At 43.0% G+C, this 25003-nt stretch overlaps 1 protein-coding gene across 12 annotated transcripts in view; it reads right to left on the reverse strand.

Moving 5' to 3' along the window:
- Positions 1-25003, reverse strand: part of ST3GAL3 (ST3 beta-galactoside alpha-2,3-sialyltransferase 3) — a 174173-nt gene that overhangs the window by 24397 nt on the left and 124773 nt on the right. For all 12 annotated transcript variants that reach the window (XM_057390635.1, XM_057390638.1, XM_057390642.1 and 9 more), the window contains 2 exons: positions 23175-23270; positions 18586-18772 (listed from right to left, as the gene is read on the reverse strand). In XM_057390635.1, coding sequence (XP_057246618.1) covers positions 18586-18772; positions 23175-23270 — 283 coding nt within the window. The remainder of the gene's footprint in view (positions 1-18585; positions 18773-23174; positions 23271-25003) is intronic.

A 25003-nucleotide genomic window follows, 5' to 3' on the forward strand; every position in this document is an offset into this window, starting at 1 on the left:
AAAAAAAAAAGAAAAAAGAAAGAGAAGAAGAAAGATAAAACAACAAACACAATTATATCCCAAATATAGAAGATTTCTATTATTTTATTTTTAAAAATATATTATAATGCACTACTGCAGCAGTTCCCATTGTCTCTGCTCACTGCCACAGGGCAGTAGTATAACACTGTAGAGGACCTGTGCATCTTGGAGAGGTGGAGGCAGCATGTTCTGATGCATTTGAGCCAGTCTGGATTGCAACAGTGAGGAAGACATAGGTCTGGGCTTCAGCATKAATTACTCCCTCCCTGGTACCATCTTTTCACTCTTACTGGCACTTCAGCTGGTTTGATCCATGGATTAAGCATTCCAGCACATGCTGGGATCGCTCCCACCTGCCTCCAAGGAGATACGCCTTTGGACAGCAAATGCTTTTAAGAACATTCAAAGACACAAAAATGACTGTACAGCCCTACCTTTAGCATGAGTTACATGCTTCCCACTTTATCCTAGATTTGTCCTCCTCTGTTAAGTTTTATGTGAATTAAGCTGTAAGCTTATAGAGGTATCAACTTGTCTTGTGAAGAGTCATGAAYGTTCAGGGTACAAAGGAAGAAACAACTAAGCACATCAGTTATTTTTAACCAATAGATTGTTTTTTAATTCAAACTTTCACCCTGCAAACATGGGAGGACATGTGCCCTTCTAGAAGCCCTGCCTGGAGAGGGGCTTGTGCCACTGCCATRTGGCTTCCCATCATTGCTCCTGCTGGCCAGGTGTCAGCAGGTACAGCACAGAGTGCCCCCAAAATAACCAGAGGCTCTGTGTTCCCAGGACTTAGGGAGCAACTGCCTTCCAGCGTTTCACTTGTGTCTGGGTTAATTCAGAGCAAGGCACAGGGAGGATGGCAGGAATTTTAATCTGCTGACCAGCAGCTTGGGCAGGATAATCTGATTGAACACCTCCTTCTCAAAGCATTGAGCCATCTTCCCTGAGATCTCCATGACAAGCAACAGAGGCAGACACTACCCTGCATAAAAAGGACACACTCTGGAATTCATTRTACACACCACTTTTGCTTTGCTTGCAGCTTTGCAGTGACTTTACAGCTGYTCTCAAGGCACTGATGAAAATGTTGATTATCCACTGCAAATCCTCAGGAGCTTCCTCTGCCCAGCAGTGATCTCCCCTGTAATTACGGACTGGAACTCTGCCTCAGCCAATACCTGCTGCATTTCACACRCTCCTTGTACTGCACTCAGCTCCTGTGAACTCTCACACCACGTGCTGCTAAACACCTTACAGAGTGCTTTTTATGGAACAATCCTGTGGGTATCTTTAGCTGCTGAATTTCATATCCTGAAATTGAAACTTTGGCAGATGGCTCGTGCAACAAAAGGCATTAACAGAGCAAACCTGAGGAGGGTGCACACTGTCATGAAAACCAACACTCTAAACCAAATCCCATTGCTATCCTGTGCCCCCTGAAAACTGCCCAAACCTAAAACATGTTTGACAACCAGGGCTAGCATCCCATGGGTTTAAGTTCACATTTYGACAATGGACAAGTACCCACGGGACACTAAATGGAAAAAAATCTTGATTATCACTTTCATCATGGTAGAATTAGAAAGAATGCTTGGTGTCAAAGCCGTCTAACACTTGCCATTACCATAAGACATTTTCAGCCACTGAGTGATCCCAGCATTTTAAAAAAAMCCAGAAAAAACCTTTACAAATATTAATAAAGTTCAACATCCGTTTGACCAAGGGATTTGAGGGATTTGGAATGCCAGCTGAGTTTTGCCTCCTTGTGAAAATTCATTAAAAATTGGATAAATATTAAACCTTTGGAATTTCCTAAGGCCACAAAGTAGAGGCYTTTCAGTTCCAGGGAAGGAGAGAAAAAAAAATTAAATACTAAATGTCACAGATTCCACTTGCATTAAGCATGCTCCAGGTCTCACAGAAATGAAGATGMTAAACAAAAATCTTTATCAGCTACTCATTCAGTGAAACCATCTTATCATGGGCTTAAGCAGGCACACCCTGGAAAAATAGTGTGTGACCTTGAAGCTAAAATAAATTTATAAGTTCAATTATGATTTTAGATACAACTCTAAATATGGCATTGCATAAATTTTGTGCACAATTCAAGCCAAAGGTCTGCAAGCTATTTAAAGTGGACAGAAGATGCCTTTTGTTTGGACTTTTACACTCCATARGAGATTCTATGTAAGTTCTGGGATTTAAGCAGTTTTACATGGCTTTTACATTACACACAAAACATCAAATAGAAAAGAAAAAGAAGAAAAGTTACAAATGTTTGAGAATTTTATTCCTTGCTGCTGCTGGAGCTTTCAGAAAGAGACAACCACACATACCACTACTGCCYATTTTCCCAGTGCTGTGTGAACCAYGAGAACCACACCTGGGCTCCTCTCAGCCAGTTCAATGCCAGTGCAAAATAAACGTGGGTGCCTATCCCTGGTTGGAAATAAAACCAGTCTGCTTTGCTCCCTTCTATTTAGCTGTTTCTCCTATTGTTCTTCATGACTATTTCCCTAAGCATTTCCTTCAGCTATCACAYTGCTCTGAAATTGCTCTGGCTTCTCCCTTCTGTCTCATTTCTATTTGCTCTGTGTTCTTCCCTGTAACTTTTCTGGGCAGTTCCCCTGAGATTACTTTTGAGGGACTACCCGGGGTAGTCTTTTATTTCGGTGCATTTTCTAAAACAATTCAAAACAATTGCAGGGAGGAACATGAAGTCTCAGCAGGCAGCTCTCCCTTCACCGTTATTACCTGTTGGTATTTCTGTGCACCTGGAGCCCCAGCCATAGTTCAGTATTCACACTGCAAAGGGCTGCCAAAAGGAGCTTAAACTGTAAGCATAAAGAAACAAGTATCACAGAGAGAGAGGCAGACTGCAGAATGATGGAAGAACAAGTCTGCGAGGGCCACGGCATTTTTAAGCAATCTTGGAGTGTTATTCAAAATTGTATAATTGCAAAGGATGTCACTGAAGGCTTTAGAGGAAACTTCAAARATCACTTTTAAAAGAATTTAGATAGGCCACAGCTTTCAAACCCGTCCCTTGTACAGCTCTTATCCAGTGAGAGAGGCAGAGATACCACCTCTAAAGACACCACTCCAGGAATAAACTGGTACAGACATGACAGACCAAAGATAGCAGATTAGGAGGAAGGGATAAAAAATGTCAGAGCTCACCAAATAGCTCCAGGAACAAGACAATCCAGCTGCAATCCCTCATTCTGTCCATCTGCAGAATACTGAAGGCTAATAGACATAGACATTTGTAAACTACTTTTTGTCTCCATTTAGTCTTCCATCTCCTGTTCTCAGATTTACCAGATCACAACAAATGCTAAAATAAAATATGGAAACTCAGAGCYTTAGCCAAGAAGCACACCTCAGTGGCAAATAAAACCATGAGAAGCAGACTGAGTGTCCCAGAATAACAACATTTCTAATACACTGAGCAAAATGAGGTAATGCCATTGCATCCTGATGATAAAGATGCTGCCTCTTCTGTAKCTCTGTGATACTACTGGATTTAGGAGCACAGGCAGCATTCCTCATTGAGAATTATATCTCTGATGGGAAGGGCACAGGAAGATTGCAAATGTGCAACATAAAGTTTGGGTATGCAATGCTCTGCTGCAGAGYAATAAAATGAAGGGGCTGGAGAGAGAGCCTGTGGTAAATGGAGATTGCTGCTCTTTCAAACCCTGCTAACACCAGAAATGGAGAGGAAGAAGGACATGAGGCAAAGGAAAAGTCAGGGGATGATGTACCAGTCACAAGACCTCACCGTGCCTGGGAGCACATTATTAACTGGAATCTCTGCCCCCACCAAGGCTGGAATGTGGTTTATTCTCTACCCGTCAACCACGAGCACTCAYTGTCACACAAACAAGGTACAGCAGAACCACTGCAATCCATCTGCAGAGGCTTTTGAAAGGTTTCTGCTCAGGCATAACTGGATTAGACGTGGAAGGTGTGTTTCCACTAGAAAATAACCATCTTATCAGCCAATGCTGCATTTCTCAGCGGTCAAGTAGACACAGAGGCCTAGAAAATGCTCTTCTACGAGTGGTAATATAAATGAAGTTACATCATTTGTACTGATTATCAAACAACGAGGAATTTTTAGCCACAAGAACAGAGGTGCTGAGAGCCTGCAGTCTGGGTGGATGGTCAATGGCCAGACTCACTAGCCCACACTTCAAACATGTTTACCCAACTTCCTCAAAGCTATGGAGGACACCTCACCACCCTCTGCACATGGCTCTGATGGCCAGCATTCATTTGGAATGATCCTATCTTCAGTTTCTAGAGTCTAGAAATGCTCTGCAGACTAGTTCCACTCTTATCTGCCCCACTGAAAAGCTCTTACTYTGCCTGAAGCAGGAGCATTGCTCGAGCCTTTCCCTCATCTTCTCTTTGTTCTGCTGTCAACACAGATGCAGCTCCTTGGACTATCCAACACCACCATACTTCTAATTTTTTAGCAATTTTGTTTCTTCTCGCCAAGCATCCTCCCACTGACCAGTCTAAAATCAACTGCCTGYTCATTTCCCAGGCCATTCCCCGGGCCCCACCTGCCAACAGCTTCACAGTGACTAAAAGAAACTCCTGTCACACTCCTGTTATAAAGTCCACAAATTCAGTTTTTACTAATGTTTCTCAGAGTGAATCCGAAATATACTTTATACCTAGCAAACAAACAAAGGCAGGCAGCAAAGCACAGTAGAGACAAAAACACCTCAAAACATGGCATTACTAGTGCTTTTTTATCTTTATAAAGAAAAAATACTTTCTTCTTCATTGATAGAGCTRAGCTAATAATTCACTACATTGGCTAAAGATAAGTTGCACCAGCAATGTGCTCGTTCCCATGGATGTCAGGAAGTTTCTGCCCTGTTTACCTGCAGACATACATTGTGAATAAGCAGATAAGCATATTCAAATAGGCCTACTGAATTTCCAGCTTCATTTGACCTGTATAACTGAGTGCTACACTAACCCAAATACAGCCACGTGAGCCTCCTGTGTGGCTGGTCTAATACCAGCTGCTGTCTTCTGATTCACAGGATTAAACAGCACAAGGCCAAGAGCAGCTCTAAGGAGTCAGGAGAGCAAAGCTATTTTTATGACATGTTGTAAATGAAAAGGAATTCTTCTTTAAAAAAAAAAAAAAAAAAGTATTCTCATGGTTTTATCCATGTAACTGAGAGTAAAATGTGGTTCACAGTTGTAAGATAACAAAATCCCGTCAAAAAAGAGATTGTCCTGTGAAGAAAACTGAACTTGGAACATGTCAGAGGAGCTGCAGAAAAACACTGAAGATTTTTCTGATGAATGCTGTTTCACAAGTTGAAGCATAAACGATGGTTCACATACGGTGTGTCAGTAGACGTATCTTCTATGTGCAAACAGGGTGATGGATAGACTGTACTAGAGACACTTTTGTTCAAAATGTAAGCTGGATATTGAGCCAAAATTTGAAGAAATATTCCTGTTCTAAAATGCCTTAGGAAGGACAGGAGTTTTTAGTGAAAGGAATGGATTTAGATAATTTATGTTTACTTTGTGGTTTTTTGTCTGTGAATAATAATCCTTCAATGAAAAGATAACTGAAGTAGTAGAGTTTCAGAAAAATCAGAAGAAGAACAGACCCTATATCATCATTATGTATATGGTATTGTATTCCCATGAAGGACCAGGCCCTTTATTTTGCTATTATTTTAATGACATACTCGTGTAACATTTCTTAAAAGGAAACCAGGGCTGAAAKGCCAGATCCACGTGCTGTAATTGCTGAAGCGGGACTGTCCCACCACTTCTGCTCAGGATTGCTGCTGAAAACATTGACTTTCTAATCATCCCACAAGATTTTTCTTATCTCACCATATAGCTGAGTGTTTTATAAACCATACTTTCATGTTTAGAGCATCTCTGCCATACTTTGTGTGTATAACATCTCCTCAAGAGGAACTCTCTGCCTCTGTAACCAGGAGATCGTTCTTTCTTCTCGCATTTCCTCTCTCCTATCCACGTGTTCTACAGTTTCTACAACTACTCATACAAAGTTGAATGTTTTGCATTACAGAAATTAGTTCAAATCTCAGTTTTCCCTCTCCACAAGATAGACAGCTGTGTTCCAAGCAAGCCAGGATATAATTATGTGATTAAGGATAACATCTGCACAGGAGAACTGAATTAACATTGAAAACATAATTTTTTTTTTTTTTTTGAAAACTTTTGGCAGCTTGATTTTTATAATCATACAGCACTTTAAAAAATCTTAAAGTGCTAGTGTTTTAAGAGTTTTCTGCTGGTTATAAACCCTTCCTTTCTTTGCTCTCCCCAGTACCCATCACTCTTCAAGCTCCTACGCTCCTGCTCTTGCCATGCACCAGACCAGGCTACTGCTCCTTCCCATTGCCTTGGTGGCTGGCAGGAGGAAAAGGAGCTCCTGAGAGTCCAGAAGATATTCYCTGCTCCCTGGTGTGCTGTCCTTGCCCCAAACTCTTTGTGGAGAAGTAACTGGTGAGAAAACCCTTCTTGGTTCTTACATCCCTGAAGATGTGAGTTCATCCCTGAAGATCCCAGSTGACTGTGTGGGAGGACAGCTGACAGGCAGGACAGGGGACCCACACTAGGACTGACCATGCCTGGCACTGACAGCTCTGAGAGCCCCCACGGAACACAGACCAACCATGGGATTTCACACAACAGCAGGAGCCGTGCCAGACTGAAGAATCGGACAACTCAACAAAATAGGGTGCGAGACTGCTTTAATTTTTTTTTTTTCCAAACAGGGATACAACTGTGCATCTTCAGTAGCCTCATCCTGAGACAGCTGAGTTATYCCAGCTGAACTTTCCAGCTGTGCCAAACATGTGGCACAGGAAACATCAGCTCAAAGATACCAGCATAATAAAATGATAAAGCACTTTCCCCATTGCTTGTAACAGAAAACATAAGGGGATCCCAAYTATGATGCCAACTACAAGCTCAGCTACCTGCTCCACTTACAACCATATGCYTGCTCTGAAGAAAAAAAAAAYKGAAAAAAAWTTAAAAATCTATCTTTGCAGGCTTTGTGGTGACAAAGCACAAGGGCATCCCAGGGCATCCGAGGACACCCATCAGCAAAGGCTTTTTTGGGGAGCTGAACTGGTTCATGAGTTTGAATACAAACAGCAACTCATTAAACAACACATATTTAGACTAAATTCTTGGCAATTACAACAAAAAAAAAAAAAAAGCTAAAGGATCACCATAGGAAGAATTATGGTCTAAAAACCCTYGTCGCTTTCTGAAGTTATCTCAGAGTGAGACCCCAGGGAAATTTTTACATTGTTTTTACAGCGAGAGTATACAGAAAATCTGTCTTCTCTTATTTTGGCATCTTTGCTGAAACGAGAAGCCAAATAATTTGTATGTTCACTGAGTGTTCATATAGAATATATACAAATTATTCAGCATCCTCTAAGAGGAGAAGGCAGAAAGGTCAAAATAACAAGAAACTGGGAAGATGCCAGGAAGCTCCTGCCCTACTCTGTTTTCTAGACTTGCATTAATAATTGGTGTTTTACAGGAGAAGAGTTTTTAAGTAACATTATTTAATATTCTTAAAAGATTAGAATTTAAATAAACTGTAATCCAAACAGAACATTTACATTTAAAGAGTTTTTTCCAAAACAGTARAAGTGCTGATTGCCTGAGCCAGGCTCTGTATTTTCTGTATTTGTCAGTTGTGGGCAAAATTAATTGAATCAAAAATGGCCAGAACAGAGGTGATGGTCCCGGTGAGAAAAACGTCCAAGCAGAGTCACCAAGCTGTTGTGCACCCAACAGCTTGGCCATTTTTCTCCAATTTTACGCCTCTGACTAAATAAATGAATAAAAATCAACACACTAACAGTTGTACAAATCTGTCTTAATYATGAAAAGAAGAATCACCCTCAGACACACGCCATAAAATTACAACTGCAAGAATAGAAATACTACAAAAAAAAAGTCAGGTCTTTCCTGAATCCCTTTTGCTTACTGCCTTCATATGGCTCGGTCTATTTTCAATTCTGTCGTCAGGACAAGTGTTTGCATTAAATGAGCGTTGAGGCAGGGGTGCTGCTCAGCAAGGAGGGGAAGGAGGTCGGGGATTTGCATCTCACACACACAGGAGCATCCTTCTCTCCTGCAGAAAGGAGCTGCCATTCCTCGTGGGTAGAACCAGAAGCACCACACACAGCTGGAGCACAGGGGGAGAGATAAATTTGGGAAGATAAAAGCACACGGGGAGTTTAGTTACCTCAATGTTTATTATAGCAGACTGAAGATATAGGTCAACCCCCTGTCCTGGAGCCCTCGGTGCTTCGAGGCAGAGAAAATGTTACAAATTGCTCAGACAGCTCTAACTATGCAAGTAATCCATGGAGCCTGCCAAGGAACACATGTGTTTCAGGCATAAATCGTCCAATCTATTCCTTTCTGAATTAACATCTGTCATCATGACACCGTTCAAAATGACTGAAGACTGGATCATATTAACAACCACACATCTTGGATAAATATTTACTGTTCAGACCTTCTCCCCCTACCTCACTTTAAACAAAAAACGCAGATAGCAAAATTCCTGGAGCTGTGAAAGGGGAATCTCTTTTCGGCCACCGACAGAAAGCATGTGATTTTATTTACAAAATCAAATCAGTGTTTTTCTCCTCCTCTGYGAGTCTTCACACCACACACGGGTGAACTTACAGCATCCTGTGGTGTTGCAATGCTTCCCAAAAAACTCTTCTGGGGAATTTTGTTATGCTGGAGGTTGCTCACCTCAGAGACTCCACAAAGCCTTCTCCCTTTGGATGCAGAAACAGATTTGGCTAATTGTACCCCAAGAAGAGAAAAATTTGCTGTGACCYTTGCAGAGAACTGGATAAAACAAACAACTTCCATGACAAGCTGTCAGGTGTATTACTGGGTTGCTACTCTGCTCCTCAGAGTCAACAAATGGGTCACAGAGAGTGAGGACAGGGGGTCCCAGAGTCACTGAACAGGAGGGTGGGAAGGCAACACGAGAGTGCAGCCCTGTCCTGCGTACTCCCAGGACACAGAATTTTCCCAGATAATGGATTAAGTCTGCATTTCAGAAAAGAGATGTCAGCAGTCAGTGCTCAGCTCTGCAAGTAYGTCATTTGAGAACTGTAAGGACAGATTTCTAGGAAATTGTGTGTGTTCAGGCTGATTTTATCTAATGGAGCTTCTAGCCACCACATTCTGCTATTTCTCCTCAGCACATCTTGAGAGGCTGAGAGAGACCCTGCTGACCTGCTCCTGGACATCCTGCATGGCAGGGAACAGTGCTCCTCCATCAGCAAATTCACTTTCTAGTCCTTTACTCACACTATGTGAGAGGAACTTGACCAAGATAACCAGTCTTGATTTCAAGACATCAGGAGCAAATTCATTAGGCCTGTCGGGCAGATGTATGAAAAATACTCATACTGATATAAATGCACTGCCTTTTTTGGTTGTTTGCCTAGCTTCAGATACACTTCTTCCTACAAAATTAAAAAGTCTTGTGAGAAAAAATGTTCCCTCTAGCTAGAGGGAGAGACTACAAGTAAATCCTCCCAAAATCTCATGCATAAGCTAAATAAATTGAACTCCRTAACTAAGTAAATTGAACCCAAATCTCACAGACTAAGGGAGGCTTTGCAGACTTCAAATGATTCCTGTAGTTCTTTGCTGAAGTGTTAACACAGAACATMTTTATTCTATGAACAGTTGCACAAGTAGATGATCCCCTCTGGGTGACGTCTCAGTTTCACTGCTGGTGATGTCCTGGGCCTTTTCCCATGTGCTGGAYTCGTGGCCTGGAGGAAAATCTGCTGCACACATGGGCCATGAACACCCTCAGCAGGCATGGGCTGATCTGGTGGTAAAAGCACAGTGCTGGGTGGAAGAGATGCTCACCTGGCTGCTGGAGAGGCCAGGGGGAGTGAGGCCATGCCAGCACTGCAGCTCTCTGTCCATTTGGGCTGCCAGGTGCCCAATCACACACACACAGACCACTGAACATGAACATCTTCACCAGCATGCAACCACCAGACAGCAGCGAGGGGTAAAAGGGAGGGCAGAGCACACTGGGAATTAAGAGTTGAGGGAAATCTGAGAGCATTGTGGTGTAAAAGGAAGCAGGACACAAAACCACAGGCAATCAGACGATTTTGTTAGCTCTGCTGTTTATGGCATTGTGTGTTTCATTAAGATCAGCATCAGATTTGGAATGAATTTCTTTACATTGGCTCAGATATTCCAATCAAGGCAGGCAGCCTGAGTTACGTGCACTATGACCTTGRAATGCACCTGCCAGGATTTGCATAATGCTGGTGTCTGAATATTGCCAGAGCCTGCCAAGGAGGGTGAGTGCAACATGAGCACTCTCCTGGTGCTTTTTCAAGATGTCTGCACTAGCTCTTCAGCTGGCCCTCACATTGGCTGTTCAAAAGAAGAGATGCAGAAAAACTGCAGCTCTGAATTATCCATCCTTTTTGACTTTGGTTGAGAAGGAAGGAGTGATCAAATATCTAGGCAAGAACAGCAACTGTCAGTTGGATGGCAACAGACATCGGAAGAGATTAGATGATGACAATTTTAGGAAGAAATTGTCTCAGGATAAAGCAGGATGGTGAGGCAATACCAGAAAAGATGTTCTACTGGGGCAATGACACAGTCTTTTCAGGGGCTAAATCCTGTTTGGGTGTCTTCATTTAAGAATGGTGTACAGGAATAGAAACTAAAGAAGAATAAAAATCTGACTGGAGCTCTCTGCTTTTCACGTTACAGCTGGGATTACTGAGCCAGAAATTAAGATGATGCTGTCTTGGCAGATGTGGGATAAAGGTTCTTTAAGGACTGCTGATGCCTAGCGTGGCTAAATGCTTCTCCTCCACTTACAGAAGTACAGGGCAGGCATGACTGGTGTTAGGTAATAGCAAGAAGAGCATGGGACAAAAGTCATGCACAGTGTGGGAAGGGCACACACCTCAACAATTTCTGTTTTAACTTTAAAGAGAAACTGTCTAAAAATGGAGTAATCAATTATGTCATTCCTACAGATATAGATATTTTGCAAACTTTTGATACCTCTATTTTTTTCACCCAGAAAACAGTGTGGTTGCAGCTATTTTTTATTTTCTTCATCTGCCCCATGAGCTTAGGTGAAAGTGGTCACAGACTGGTGCACGTTGATGGCTATCCAATCCAGGTACACAGTTTTATTGTCCAGGACACATCCACGTGGGGATATTAAACGCTGTGAAGGCACCAGAGCAGCCCCTGCCACCAGCTGATGCCCTTAGAGACACCCTGTGCATGCCTGGGTGGGAGCAGCTCTCAGCTATGCAGTGACCTGCCTAATCTCATCACGCTGTTGCAGGCAGGTATGTGTGCAGGGCAAGCTCCAGCCTGCACTTCCCATACCAACAACCTTCCTTTGGGAATCTGGCCAGGAAGTCTCCCCCAAGGCCCATGTTGCAAACTGGGTCATTTGCCTGCTGAGGTTCCTTTATGATCCTCACCACAGAGCTACCTGAAAGCTTGTTAAAAATCACAAAATACACAGCTAAGCTTTTCTCCCTTTGTTGGTCAACAGGCACAAGATTTTTGTACCATATCTACGTACTTTCCAGCCTCTCTTCTAACCATGACAGGAAAAATCTAACTCCTGTTTCATAGGACACCAGTGTTCATACTTCTTACATCTTCTGGAATTGGCTCTGATCTTSTAGGCCAATTGCAGAGAGGGATTTTCTTTTTCATTTGCAAATCTTCCATGATTCCCTTGGGCCATTCCCACCAATGCACTGCAATGGTGAAACAGCTCCTGGCCATGGGAGCACAACCTCTCAGGCAGTGTGGACTAGTCTTCTACACAGCCAGAGATCAAAACCTAAAAAAAAACTCAAACCATGATGTCAAAAGAATCATTCCAGAAAGACAAACTAAGCTCCAGCAACTCTCTGGCAACAGATTTTGGAATATTCTCCACAGAAYGCATCACACAGACTCTCCCACTTCATCTTCTCAATCAGAGAATTGGTAYGAGCCAGAAAAGTCTGCCTCATGTTTTCACTTTCTTACAAAGCATTTTCTGTGCTTCAGCATTTAGTAATGGTTCAGTTGCCTTGACTGAGGCACTGAACCATCCTGATGATGTGGTAAGGTATTCCTTGCTACAATTCCTCCCAGCATCCCCCCACACTCTGTGAGTRGAAATGGTTTTCAAAACATGTGTTAGGACCACAGGACAACCACCACAGAAAAGGCTCCCTTGCCTCTTCCCCACTGCAAGTCTCATCGTGTCCTGTGAGCAGGCTGCCTGCCTTACTCACCAGCCATGCCTTCCTATATGATACTTCTGAAGGGATTAGTTATAAATAGCTATTTAGGTGAAAACTCCCAATTCGTGACAGACATGAAACAACCCTTAAGCTGACTCCTCAGTTCAAAAGGTTTTCCTGTTTATGATGGAGCAGCAAGTCCAGCTTCTGCTGCCTTTCTGCTCCCTGAGTTGAGGGAGAGCAGGAGGACACCAGGCAATGCCCACCCAGGCACAGCTCTAAGCAGATGGGCTGAAGCTGTGTTTCAGCACAGGATGAGGCACCACAAATCTGTAACCAAGCTTTGCATTCCTAATGCATTAAGACAACTGGTAGTGGATTTACAGCTCCACCAAACCAGAATGCCATCCCAAGAATCATCACACGTGCCTTTCTCACAGTCCTTTAAAACCTGAAAAGACCCATTGTATGCAAGATATTTAAAGCAACAAGACCCTTGGAGGAGAAAAGGGAAAGAAAATATTTGCAATTCAGAAGCAAACTCTGGAGTGACTCTGCCAGTAGCAGTGGCCACTCCATTTGTCACCAAAGGCAAGGGACAGCATTGGAAAAAGCAGATTCTCCCTCCCTAGTGCAGACCCAGAGAAATCACCTGCTCACGTGCTGGTCTCAAGTTCCAACAAGCTGAAAACACACGCATGTGAATGAAGCTTTACTTGGGATTGGACAGCAACAACAGATTCACAGCCTCACTATTTTTCTGAAGATGACAGGAGGAGCATGATGGCTCCTCGGGTTTATTTAGGGATGTAAACCAGCCCACAGGTAAGGCAAGTTCATAATGYGAGGAATCCACAGTGAACTACGGGGCTGTGACATTCACAGGCTGCACTAACAAACACGCAGCATGACAAGGCCATTAACTAATGGAAGAAGAGGAGCTCTAAACAAAAGCTCAGCAGACAGCACAAGTGCTGGCAGCARCCCGGCCTTGGCTCCAGCACAGCAACACTCCCTGATCGTGCCAGGAAGGTATCATAACACACATTTTACCAGGACTAGGAGTAAGCTATTTGGTTAATGCATTAATGTAGTTCCCAAATCAAAAGTTAAATAAAACCCTCCCCACTGCCACAACCACAAGGTCCCCGAAAGCAGCAGTCACACGCTGTGACACAGCATCAGGGGCTGTGGCACAGGATCAGGGGCTGTGACACAGGATCAGGGGCTGTGTCCTGCCCGCTGCTGGAGGGCATTGGCTGTTGGGCAGCATTGCTGTGTGCAGGTTGCCAGGGACATGTCCCTGCAAGGGACAGACACCCCAGGCTGGCCTCRCTCGCAGGCAGGTGCTCACTTGCTCCTGTGACTTTCACTATCAAAGAGAACTTCAAGGAGCCGCAGGCGCTTTCTGCACAAGTGACTCCTCCTGGCAAAGGCTGCAGAGATCCCCACTGAAATCATTCACAGGCTCATTACTACACGAGCAGGAAGCTTGGGAGCTGCCAATTTCTAGTGGCACCTTTGGCCTCACTTGGCTGCTTTATTGCCATGTGCCAGATGTTCAGGGAAGTGAGCCCTAGCAAGCAAGACAGCTCCCTCAATTTGTGAATCATAGGCAAGAAAAAACCCTGGAACTGGCCTCAGCACCAGGCTGAGATGGCTGCTTTGCATATCTGGAACTCGTAAATTCCTGTTTGTTTCAGGAAGCATCTATTCTCCATGCAATAACCAAACGTTCAGCTTTTGAGCATTATTTTAAGAAGAGCAAGGTATGACCAAACCTCCCTCAGTCTCTGGTACTTTGTGCATTCAGAAAGAGTTTCTGTCACTGAGAGACACAGGAAGATGCAAAAGGTTACAAGCAGTGGGAAGCAGCAGGGTGGATCACAATATATATAGATAATGTCTCTTGGCAAAAATAACAGTCCAGGAGAAAGTGTAACCACTCTGAGTGACTATCCACGAGTAATCCCCCTCTGGGGATGCAACGGCAGCAGTTGTTTCATCAGCAAAGGGGTGTCTGAAAGTGTCACARGCTCGTACAGCAATGATCCCAAGGCAGCACTGCCAGACCAGTCACGACAAACACATGAGCAGCTCACATCTGTGACCCTTCTGCAACAGCAGCTGCAGCCTGTGGGGCTCAAACCACTTCCCTTGCCCTTGTGCAATGACACATTAGGTCACCATGGTGCAATACTCGCCTCTGATAGCTGTGTCACCTTTCTTCACCCCACACTCTTTTAGCTGAGGCGCAATGATTTTCTCCTTTAGTTTATTCTCATGCTTGTAAATGACTGAAATCAGATTACCAGGATTTTAGTCACTCACTCACCCTTCCCCTTCTTAAAGGCAGGTCTACATTCTCTAGGGATACCCTACTGCTCTAACTTCCTACAAGATTGCAAGCTGGAGTGCCAGCTCAGCCAGAACTCTGTGATGGAGACTACCTTTGTTTTGCTGCAGACAGTGAATATTTAGCCAAACCTGTCCCTTTTCTAGATGAATGTTTTGTCTCAAGTTTTTACTTGCTTCCAGATATTTCTGATTTAGTGTGAAATAAAAAGCAGTTAATCTTTTACTTRTTCTTTGGTCTGTATTCCACTGCTCCTGTTTGTGGATGTAGCACTCCCAGGGCACTAAAGCATCACACAGATCTCCGGGAGGTTGTTACACCAGACTCTATAACACATCAAATCCCCTGCCCCACTGTTCTGCTGCTGCTTCTGCATCACACTGATTCTTTTTCCTTATAACATCTCCTGAAAATCCTCCTCACTACAAAGCACTTATCCCTTCCTCAGAATGCAAATGCTGCCAAAAGACTAACACAACACAGAGCAAATCCCTCTCAGCTGCAGGGAGRATAAGCTTATCTGACCACTGAACAAGCAATAAATAGCCATTTGCCTTTCATTTACTTTTCCTCAGATAAACTCCCTTTGATTTCACTTACTCAAGAGAGGACTAAGCAAGGATCCCCTGATCAAGTACCTGGCCTGGAATCTCTGGTCAAGCATGTCCAAGCTACTCCAGGTGTCTGAAGGAATTCAGAAGGTCTCATACCCCAGCTGTGACTGTCACAGATATGTGCAGTTGCCATCAACAGTCACAGACAAAGGAAACATCAGAGGGCAGAGATCAGCCCTTTTTTTTTTTCTTTTTTTTTTTTAATTGAGGAATGTGTCAACTTCCACGGCACTTGTGTTCTTTTGCAGGATACTTCCATTTTCCCTTTTTCCATCCTCAGGTCAGACTCCTGACTGTAACCACTGGTTAGCAACAGGGATGAAGTTTTGCAGAGGCACATGTCAGGTAAGGAATAAGGGACAGTGGCACACAGAGCTCTCAGGCCATGCAARATATGCCTCTGGATAAACCCAGAAAAGGAAGAAACTCCCCTTTTCTCTGGAAAAACAGCTGAGAGAGAAACAAACTCTCAACAGAGAGCACTGGACAGGCATTTGTCCTTTTGAACTTACCACATACTCATAAAAATACTGACACTCACTACCAGAACAAACAGACACCCACGTGCTAGTTCTCCACTGGGCSATTTCTATGTGAGAGACAGCATTGCATTGGTTTTCTCTAGAAAAAGCAGCTGTGTGAGCCACCTGTTTGYAGCTAAAGCCAGTGACAGCAACATCTCAGCCTCAAACAGAGAGAAATCATACTAGAGAGCACAGATGTTTTCCAGTCACCTGGGCTACACCCTAAAGTATTTGATGAACYGGCTCAGCAGCCTCAAGAACTAGCATTGATTCTCTTTGGGGACTTGTGTAGAACAGGTAGGGGATCAAAGGATTGAAAAATGGACAAAATTGGTACCTAGCCTTAATAACGCAAAAAAAGGGAAGGGAGCTGAATTATTCTTTCAATTACCAGAACAGCAGGATTAATTATTTGTAAGCACCTGGGAAAAAAAAACCAAAAACCAAAAACGACTGAGGTAGCAACCCAGGTGAATTTGTCAAGAGTGAATTAATTTTTTTAAAAATTCTTTATACAGATGAAAAATTGCCATAGGGAAGCAGCAAGACATGAACTGGAATTCAGTAAAGCTTCTGACAGATCACTTTCACAAACATGCCAAAAATGTTATTGCTGATACAACTGTGATACAACTTCGGAAGTGGCCAAAAAACCATCCAGAAGTTCTCAGTGGGCTCACTCTAGAAATGGAAGGATGTTAATACCTCRGGGTCTGCCTAGGAACCAGCGTTGTTTAGTGTTTTCATTATCAMCCTGGATGATGGAGTAAAAAGGATGTTTATTAAATTGCAGAAGACATGAATCTGGAAAGAATGGCAGGTATGCTGAGAAGCTCTGCCAAAGGAACTTGGCAAACTGGAGGAGTGTTCTGGAAGAAAGGATCAGTAGGGACAAGTGCACAGCGCTGTTCTTTGGCACGAGGAGCCAACAGCACATGCACGGGGTGTGGAGAGAGGGAAGTGGCTGCTCCCCAGCTCTTCCTGASACCTGGAGTCTCCAGGAACCTGACACTCACCTTCAGTTCAATGCCACTGTGGAAAAGGCCATCAACTGTAGAAAGGGTGAGAACTGTGAGGTTAATGAATTAACTGTTTGCTCCTCCTTTTTGCTGTAGTCTGTACATTTTCGGCCATTGCTCTTTAAGAAAAAGATGAATTAACCACAAGCATTCAAAAGAGCAAAGGAAATTAAGAGATCTGGAAAACGTCACCTAAAAGAACTGAAAAAACTCCAGAGTGTTTATTCTGAAGAACTGAWGGATAAGGAGCCAATCACAAAAACACTGAAGTAATGCACAAAGCTCAAGGTCTTTCTGCTCTCTGCCAAGCTGGGCACTGAAGAACTCAGTTAAGAGAACTGCAATCACTCTTCCCTGTCTAGCAAGTTTTAACAGACTTTGCTGCATCTTTCCAAGGGGAGGGGATACCACACAAGAATCCAGTGATGATGACTTGACTGCAAGCATCAGGTGAGAATTCAATTTATTTTGAAGTTAACCAACCCATCCTTTGAACTTCAATCTGAACACTGGGAGTCCCAGCAAGTGCATTCAGACTGCAGGGCACTGACACTGCCAGGGCTTTCCCTTTCCCTGAATGAGGAACACGAGCCTGATATAAAGCAAAGAAAATTACTTTTGACTCAATTATTCATGTTACGAAAGCCCGCTTGTGGTTGCCCAGAGGCTGATAGGTAACTTCATCTGTCTGGTACCAGGATAATAATTGCAAGTTGGTGCCAGAGTTAGACAGGAGCAAAGTATGAGCCCTTAAGGCCATCTCTGTAACAAGCGTATACAATTATATCCCCAGACTGTTTCGTTCTGTGTGTGGTGAGCTGCCAACCTCCTCTCTCTGTATCTAAACACATCCCCTGAATGCTAATCCATTTGTCTTGTTATTTGCTGAAAAATCATTAAGCAACATTTGAAAAYGCATATATAAGATTTATAAAAAAAMMCAACAATAYCCATTATTTATTTGGGATTTCCTGACATGGACAAACCATCCACTGAATGAGAACTCATTGATCACAGCCTGATCCCACTYTGGGTAGGTGAATTACAGACAGCAACCCTGACTATTAGCAGGTCCATAGTGCTTCAGAAAGGCAAATGAGTGGGTAAAATATTTACACGGGGAAAGCAGTGTATTCACCATYGCAGTGTTGTAAAATGAGACTTGATACTGTTGTTCTGGGTGACACTCGAACCAAACACAAATCATGAATCTCAGTAACTGAGCAAAATATAATGGCTTGTGCTATCCAGAAGGTCACATTAAGTCTGACTGTAGCCTTTTCAACAAATTGTCTCCTCCTCCCCTCCTGTGACATCACATCCTTGCCCCAAACTCCCATTTCTTCCCCTTCCCATTGCTCTTTTCCTTCCTCTGCTCTTAAATCCTAACAGTCCATAAAATTCATGCAAAAGCCGGTTCCTTTTCAGTACTCTTATAGAAAATTAAAAATTAACTTAATTGTTCATAGTAAACTCTAACAATCTTGAATAGCAAGCCTCATCTGTGATGCAAGGTCAGGTTGCAGAGGGATGTCTTTGTAAAAAGTATTTAATTAAAGCTGAAGTCCATGTTGGTAAAGGAAGTCTTCACTTAAATGCAGCAGGACACACAGTGGAACTCTCCTCAGACCAAAATGTGGCAAATATGATGGTGATATAATGTTTTCCCACTGTTACTAATTAGGTGACCTTCACAGCATCAGCTGACAGCGTTCTTACCACTTTCTCCTTGTAAACAATGTATTTCAGCCACTTGAAATCCTGCCATTTGAATCCTGCCAGAACAAACAGGGAATCCTTCTCATACTGCTCCATTTTCTGGATTGCACCTTCAGGATATGTGATCCGGAGCGTTGTCTTGCCACCCACATCTTTTTCAAAGCCCTTCACCGGAGCCGAGTTCAGCCTGCAAGGACACCAGAGAAGACACAGTCACGGATTCCACTCACACTCAGATCCCCACTCACACTCAGATCCCCACTCACATTCCTATGTATTGATGACACAGCAATCACTGCTAGGCAAGAGCTCCCTGTAGCAGCTGCTGCAGCAGCAAATGTCAACTCTCACATTCTTCATCACAAACACTTATGGGGGTTTGTACCAAGTGACAACAGCTTAATTAGAAGCTACTTAAATTCTATCATTGATTATAATGCGAACCACTTCTGCATATCCACTCTGGTGATTTAAATAGAGTTGGAAGCTTTGGAAAAGGAAAGTGAAAAATATTGTCCTTGTAAATTTAGAGTAACAAACTAAGCATTAATATTTTAACAGCCCATTGCTCCTGTGATTGGGTTCTGCAAGATTGTGCTGATGCAGCTCCGCATCAGTTTAAACAAACTGAAACTGTCTCATGCTCCAGCCCCAGTCCAGACCCTACACTGCTCCTGTTATATGCAGTGAGGCTGCTTAGCCAACTAATAATTCTCAAAAAAACTCCTCAAAACCCAAAGGAACAATCTTCATCTGGTTTAATTCCCCAAACTGGCTGATGTAGAGGGTGAATTACCCTGCAATGCCAACACAAAGGAGATGGTTGGGCTGGGAGAAGACTCAGCACCACTGCAGTCTCACTGACTCCAAAGAGTTTGTGCTGTGGAAGTGCATCCCACTCCAGAAACACTCAAACCACACAGCTTTGCTCTTGGRGACACTGATTTCTAAGGAGATGCTGTGTTTTTAGCTATGCTGTTGTTAAAACCTTCCTCAGGAAAAAAAAGAGCTTTTTCCCTTGAAAAAGCAAACTGCTTGGGCATGAACAGCAATGATCACTTTTATAACGTTAAAGTTTTCAGAACTTCTATTCAAAACTAAAAACACAAAGCTGAGAAAACTTCATGTAACTTGGAATACAAATATTGCTGACACCAAACACCAGCCCCTGATGGAACAGCATTGCCTGCTTGAATTATTGCAGCATTYTTGACTTGGTGCAGTTCAATATACTGGAAAGTGCTTATGGACTGCAAATTTTGCCATGTAGGAATGTTAATGTAGAATCTGGATTTGTGCATTTCAGCCTGGATAATCATTTTACATTGGAAACCTTTTACTAGAAGAAAAGTTTCTATAAAATCTGAAATTATATTCAAAATTTAGAGGAATAAACTCSTATGTGTTTCTAGCAAAAATATTTACTTTGTCATTAGCAATAAAATATTAAAGGCAAAACARCTTAAGAATCAGCACCACCACAATTTATACAGCAGATTAAATATCTTTCCATGGTTTATAAACACTAGTTTTGTGTCCTGACTCTGAAGTAACTAGACCTGACAATGCTCCCAGCCAGCCTGAACCCTTACTTTTTCCTCTCTAGCTAAGGGTGCATTCACACATCACTCACTTTTCCTAAGGGCAGTATTTAAACCTTAAGGTGTTGTGTCTTTTTGGGGCAGATGACTTTATATAAAGCAAAAGCATGTGGCTATAAAGGTAACAGAATACTATCAATACTGTGAATACTATGCAAAGAAAGCTAGTTTTACATATTTCTATCTGTTTATTTAGGATGAGGAGGTATCTGCAGTTGCTTCAAATGTCACTGCATAGCTCTTTGGCAGGTTTTTCCCATCCCCAACTGCTGGGTTCACTGTTTTGCTGCTTCATTAACACTCCCAAAACTTGGGAACCCTACTTTGGATCTAGACAAGAAATAAAACGAACCATTTCCCCAAGTGAAATKAATTCAGGTCTGCAGCAAAGGGCCAAAGTGTGAGCTCCTGTGGAGCCCCAGTGATGGAGCCAGCACCACCAAACCCAGGGCAGTGCCCCGAGGGCAGTGAGGTCAATGGAGCAGGAAAAGTTCTGGCAGCCAGAGCCTGTGTCCACAAAGGTGCAGACTCCACAGCTCAAACCCCTTCCCAGGCAGGATGCACTGGTGGTTAGAAATACAKCTAAAGCTTGGAAAAGCTCAGTTAGGATGTCAGGATGTTAGGAGGCCTCCTTGTGCTGCCAATGGACAGGCAGTTTTCTCCATAAGAAGTTTCAGTGTTTTTCTGTCTATGTTCTCTGATCACACACAGAGCTAAGAGACACTGACTCCTTGGCACCATGAACATCCTTTCAGATATCACTCAAGTATCACCATCAGGAGGGTCCCTATCTGGTTCTAATCAGGAATTTCTGATACACACTTATTTTTGCCCTGTCTGCAATCTGTTCTAGGCAGGCATTTCAGAGCACTGAGGACTGACTGCTGCGAGAAGTTCTGCCAGGTAAACAATGTGACAGCTGGGAATAACATCTGCACTGAAATCTGATAATGCCTGGTTAAAGAAAAACACCAACTCACTCCAAGCTCTTTTAGAACTGACAAAGCTGAATTGGACTATCTTCACCACAAGAATAAAATTTCTTGCTGCAATTAGCAATCCTCACATGTTAACACATGAGGCATCAAAGAACTCCACATACTGCTGGATCACTCCTTTGTCCATTAATGTACTCCATTTTTTCCACTTAAAATTCACTCCCTAGGTCCCAAACATTATCCTTCAAAGGAGTTCTGCAGTAGATGAAAAAGGATGTTATAATACATGGGACTTCCCCAGCAATAAAGCAAGCAGTTGGAGACATATCCAAGCACCTGGCTTCATTTAACCTTTACAGTTGACTTCTCTCTCCTTTATCCATCCCACCAACAGCACAGGTGCTTAGCTGCCCTCTTATCCTCTCAGCTTGCAAACTGACATAGATTTACTGATGTGGAGAGAAAAAGTTGAACTTTTCATTTGGAAATTAAATAGTGGACTTTCTGATGTAAATCTTAGTGGGTGGCTTAGTCCAGATGGATTGAAACCATTCTTTTGCTACTTTKTGAACAATCTGAGCCCAAGGTAAGGCTATAACTGCACTTAATTCAGCTGAAATAACTACAAATCACCAGACTATGACGAGTAGTAAGAGCTCTTTGTTAACAGCTGACAGTGGGATGAACTAGGAGAAGGGCAGTAAAAATTTTGTCTTGTTCTAAACAGCCATTCCTGTGTCCAGCACACTGATGGAGAAGCAGGGAATTATTCACAAGAACCAAAGACTGAAAGGATCTTCTTGGTCTTGTCCAGAGTCAGAGGATATTTATTTCTCTCAGTATGTTCTATTCTTCCACAACACATGGGAGAGAATAGAGACCGTGCTAAATAATGCCTGCCTTAAATTCTTTTAGTAATCCCTTCCTTTCTTCCACCTTAGCTAAGAATTTGATATTTGCCATCACATCTTAAAGCTGGCTAAAGTTGAGTGAGATGGTATCAGGTACATTTCCTATAATATGAAATCACTTATATTACTATGGAAAAAATACCAACTTAGACTATGTTGAACCAGTTTTATAAACTTACATTGCGGTTTATCCCACTTTTATTATTTACCATCATAATATTTTGTCACTCATGACTCAAAACCTGCTGGAAAACTCTGCATTTTTTTCAGGTCAGACTAATGGGTCTGTAGCTCCCTAGAGCACATCCTCCCTCCCTCCTACACACACTCTCTCACTCTCCATTAGTACAGGTATTATGTTTGTTAATCTCCAATCACCCAGAACGCCTCCCTGACTTGACAGATTTATTACTAAGAGTTATGACTAGACATGTGATTTCACATATCAGCACGTTTTTCAAGCATTCTGAGATGGCGAAGATCCAGGTCCTCAGCAAAAACAAGAAGTCCTGACTTTGACTGTGGTCCTTTGCACTCCCACCACTCTGCTGCTCCCCTATTCAACATCCTGATCTGCAGAGACACAGAGCCAGAGTATTGCCAGTTTCTAGGTACATTTACAGGCGTTTAATCACTATTGAGTCCCCTCTCATAGAGGCTTCCTGCTTCCCAAAATCCTGTGCAGCACCATTCTTAGTCCTGCCCATCCGAAATGTGAGGTGTAGYTCCCGGGGAATGCTACACGTGTATGATCAATAATACTTCCCTGAGCTACCCAGGGGACAYACCTGGGAGCAGATCCAACAGTGTGAGTTACTGCTTCACCACCTAAGGGCATCACAAAAGCAGCAGCTTTTAGAGAGGAGCTATGAAGGGAAGGTTCAAATGATATCGTACAYGAGACCACATTCCCAAGAAGCTGTGGAAAATAGAAAGCTCAAGGAGCACCTTTACCCATCGATGTGATCATGATTTAGAACAAACCTTTATAAGCTCATGTCTATTTTCCCCTCCCGGTAAGTTAATGCTTCCATACGAATGGATACTGTCACCAGTACAGGTTAAAGTTTGCCTGCATAGCAAGTGAGCTGCTACAGAAACTGAATAGTGACAAGAAAACTGTAATGCCAAAGACTCACCTGACGACAACATCATAGTCATCAATTTTTAGCCCCAATGACTTATTTGCGAGTACTCCTCCATTTCCCACAATAATACATCGCCGGCAGCTGAGACTGTGGAAGAAACAGAGGAGAGAGGTGATTTTTGTAACAGAACATCAAACACACAGAGAGCACATATTTAGYTTGCACACATCTGAGAGCTACAGCAAACCTCCGAAAATATTAAGAATTAAGAGGGGGACAGAGATACACTTGATCCSCAGCTCACCTCATCATGCCCAGGCATTACACGTGATAAACTGCTTTCAACACCTCGCACCACGTGTGGCCTAATGAGATGAGCTGTCAGGACAAGCAGCTCCTCTCCCCCCACACCCCTGGTATGATGGGCTTGAATCAAACCCCTCTGTTTACTTAAACTGTCTCATTATTCATTCAGCGCTGAAATAACAATAAACCAAAGGCTTAGTGAGGAAGTCTTCTCTCCAAGCAATTTTATGAGTGTAGGCAGATCTGCCAGGTTATCTGGGGTGTGCTCACCTTGCTGAGGGCAAAATTGCTGCTGTTATCGTGAGACTTCAAGAGGCAGAAAAACATTAAATTGAGAAGGAAAAAAAACCCCACATGCACGCCTGTCCAGTAGGAAACATATATGGAGACACAATAGGTGAGGAAAGGGAAGGAAAATAACCTTAATTAACAAAGAAACAGGAAGGAGAAGGAAGAGAACAGTTTCTCGTGGAACCCCGAGTCACGAGAACTCTGCAGCAGATGTTAAAAAGCGATTTTGTTTTGAAGACAGTGAAAGGACTTCTTTCCAGCCATCTAATCCCAAATGCAGCTGGCTCTTCTGGCAATGTGCCTCCATCTCTGGTAGTTCACTGAAGGAATACGTGTCTGCAGAGCCTTTTCCGGAAAGGATCCAAGGCAATCAGTTGTTTGGAGCAGATCCCTGGGCTAGGCAGCCTTCCTAGTCCCAGGCACAGTCAACTGGTCTCTTTTAGGCTGTCCTCTCTGTGATAAGCCTAAAGAGGAAAGCCTAAAACATGAGGAAAGCTCTGCTTATGTGGGGTCCCTTTTTGCAGAGCAGGGCTGGAGTGCACTCTAAAGGCTCAGCTAAACCACTGAGGGTCACTCTGCTGACAGAGCCATTAGCTGGAGACACGTGCAGAATTAACAGCACCAAGGAATGCTCAGGAGCAGCTTCCAYTGCCCAGATAAAGTTCCACTGCAGATCCAAGCCTTTCCAAAAGAAAAAAACTTCCTCAGGCAGATGGACGTATTAGTCCAGTGTCCCCAAGGGCTGAATAAGCACGTGTGTTTGTGATAGTCAAGCCACAATGGAGAAAAGAAAGAATTTTATAGACTATGGCATAGCAAAAAAAAAAAATTCTGGCAACAAGGAGAAAGCAGACACGAGATCTGGTTCAAACAATACATTGTGACAGAGGAAAAGGAGAGTCAGCCCCAAGTGCTTACTTTTGCCAGCACTTTTGCCACTGAAACAAGTGGCAAAGATGGTAACAGCTTTGTCTAAACCCTTAAAGAAAAGGTACTACAGGAGGGAAGAAGAGACATAGTTCAGTTCTGGCCAAGTGACATTTCATATAGAAATACACCCTTTTGATGATTATGATGGAAAGTTTGACCTCCTAAACAGMTGACTGCTGGGTAAGATACTGTAATTTCTCTACTCAGCTGTCTCTCAGCTTTGACTTTGAATTTTCTGTTTTGAAGAATATTATGCTGAAATTCAAAGGCTGCAGGCTCCAAGCACTTTGCTCTATCCTTTTCCCACTTACTGTAAGGATGTCTTACCAATTCTGAATACAGATCCGCTCGTT

The sequence above is a fragment of the Malurus melanocephalus genome, unplaced genomic scaffold (genome assembly GCF_030028575.1).
Source record: "Malurus melanocephalus ecotype Western Australia unplaced genomic scaffold, MMel_1.1 scaffold_28, whole genome shotgun sequence".
Lineage (NCBI taxonomy): Eukaryota > Metazoa > Chordata > Aves > Passeriformes > Maluridae > Malurus > Malurus melanocephalus.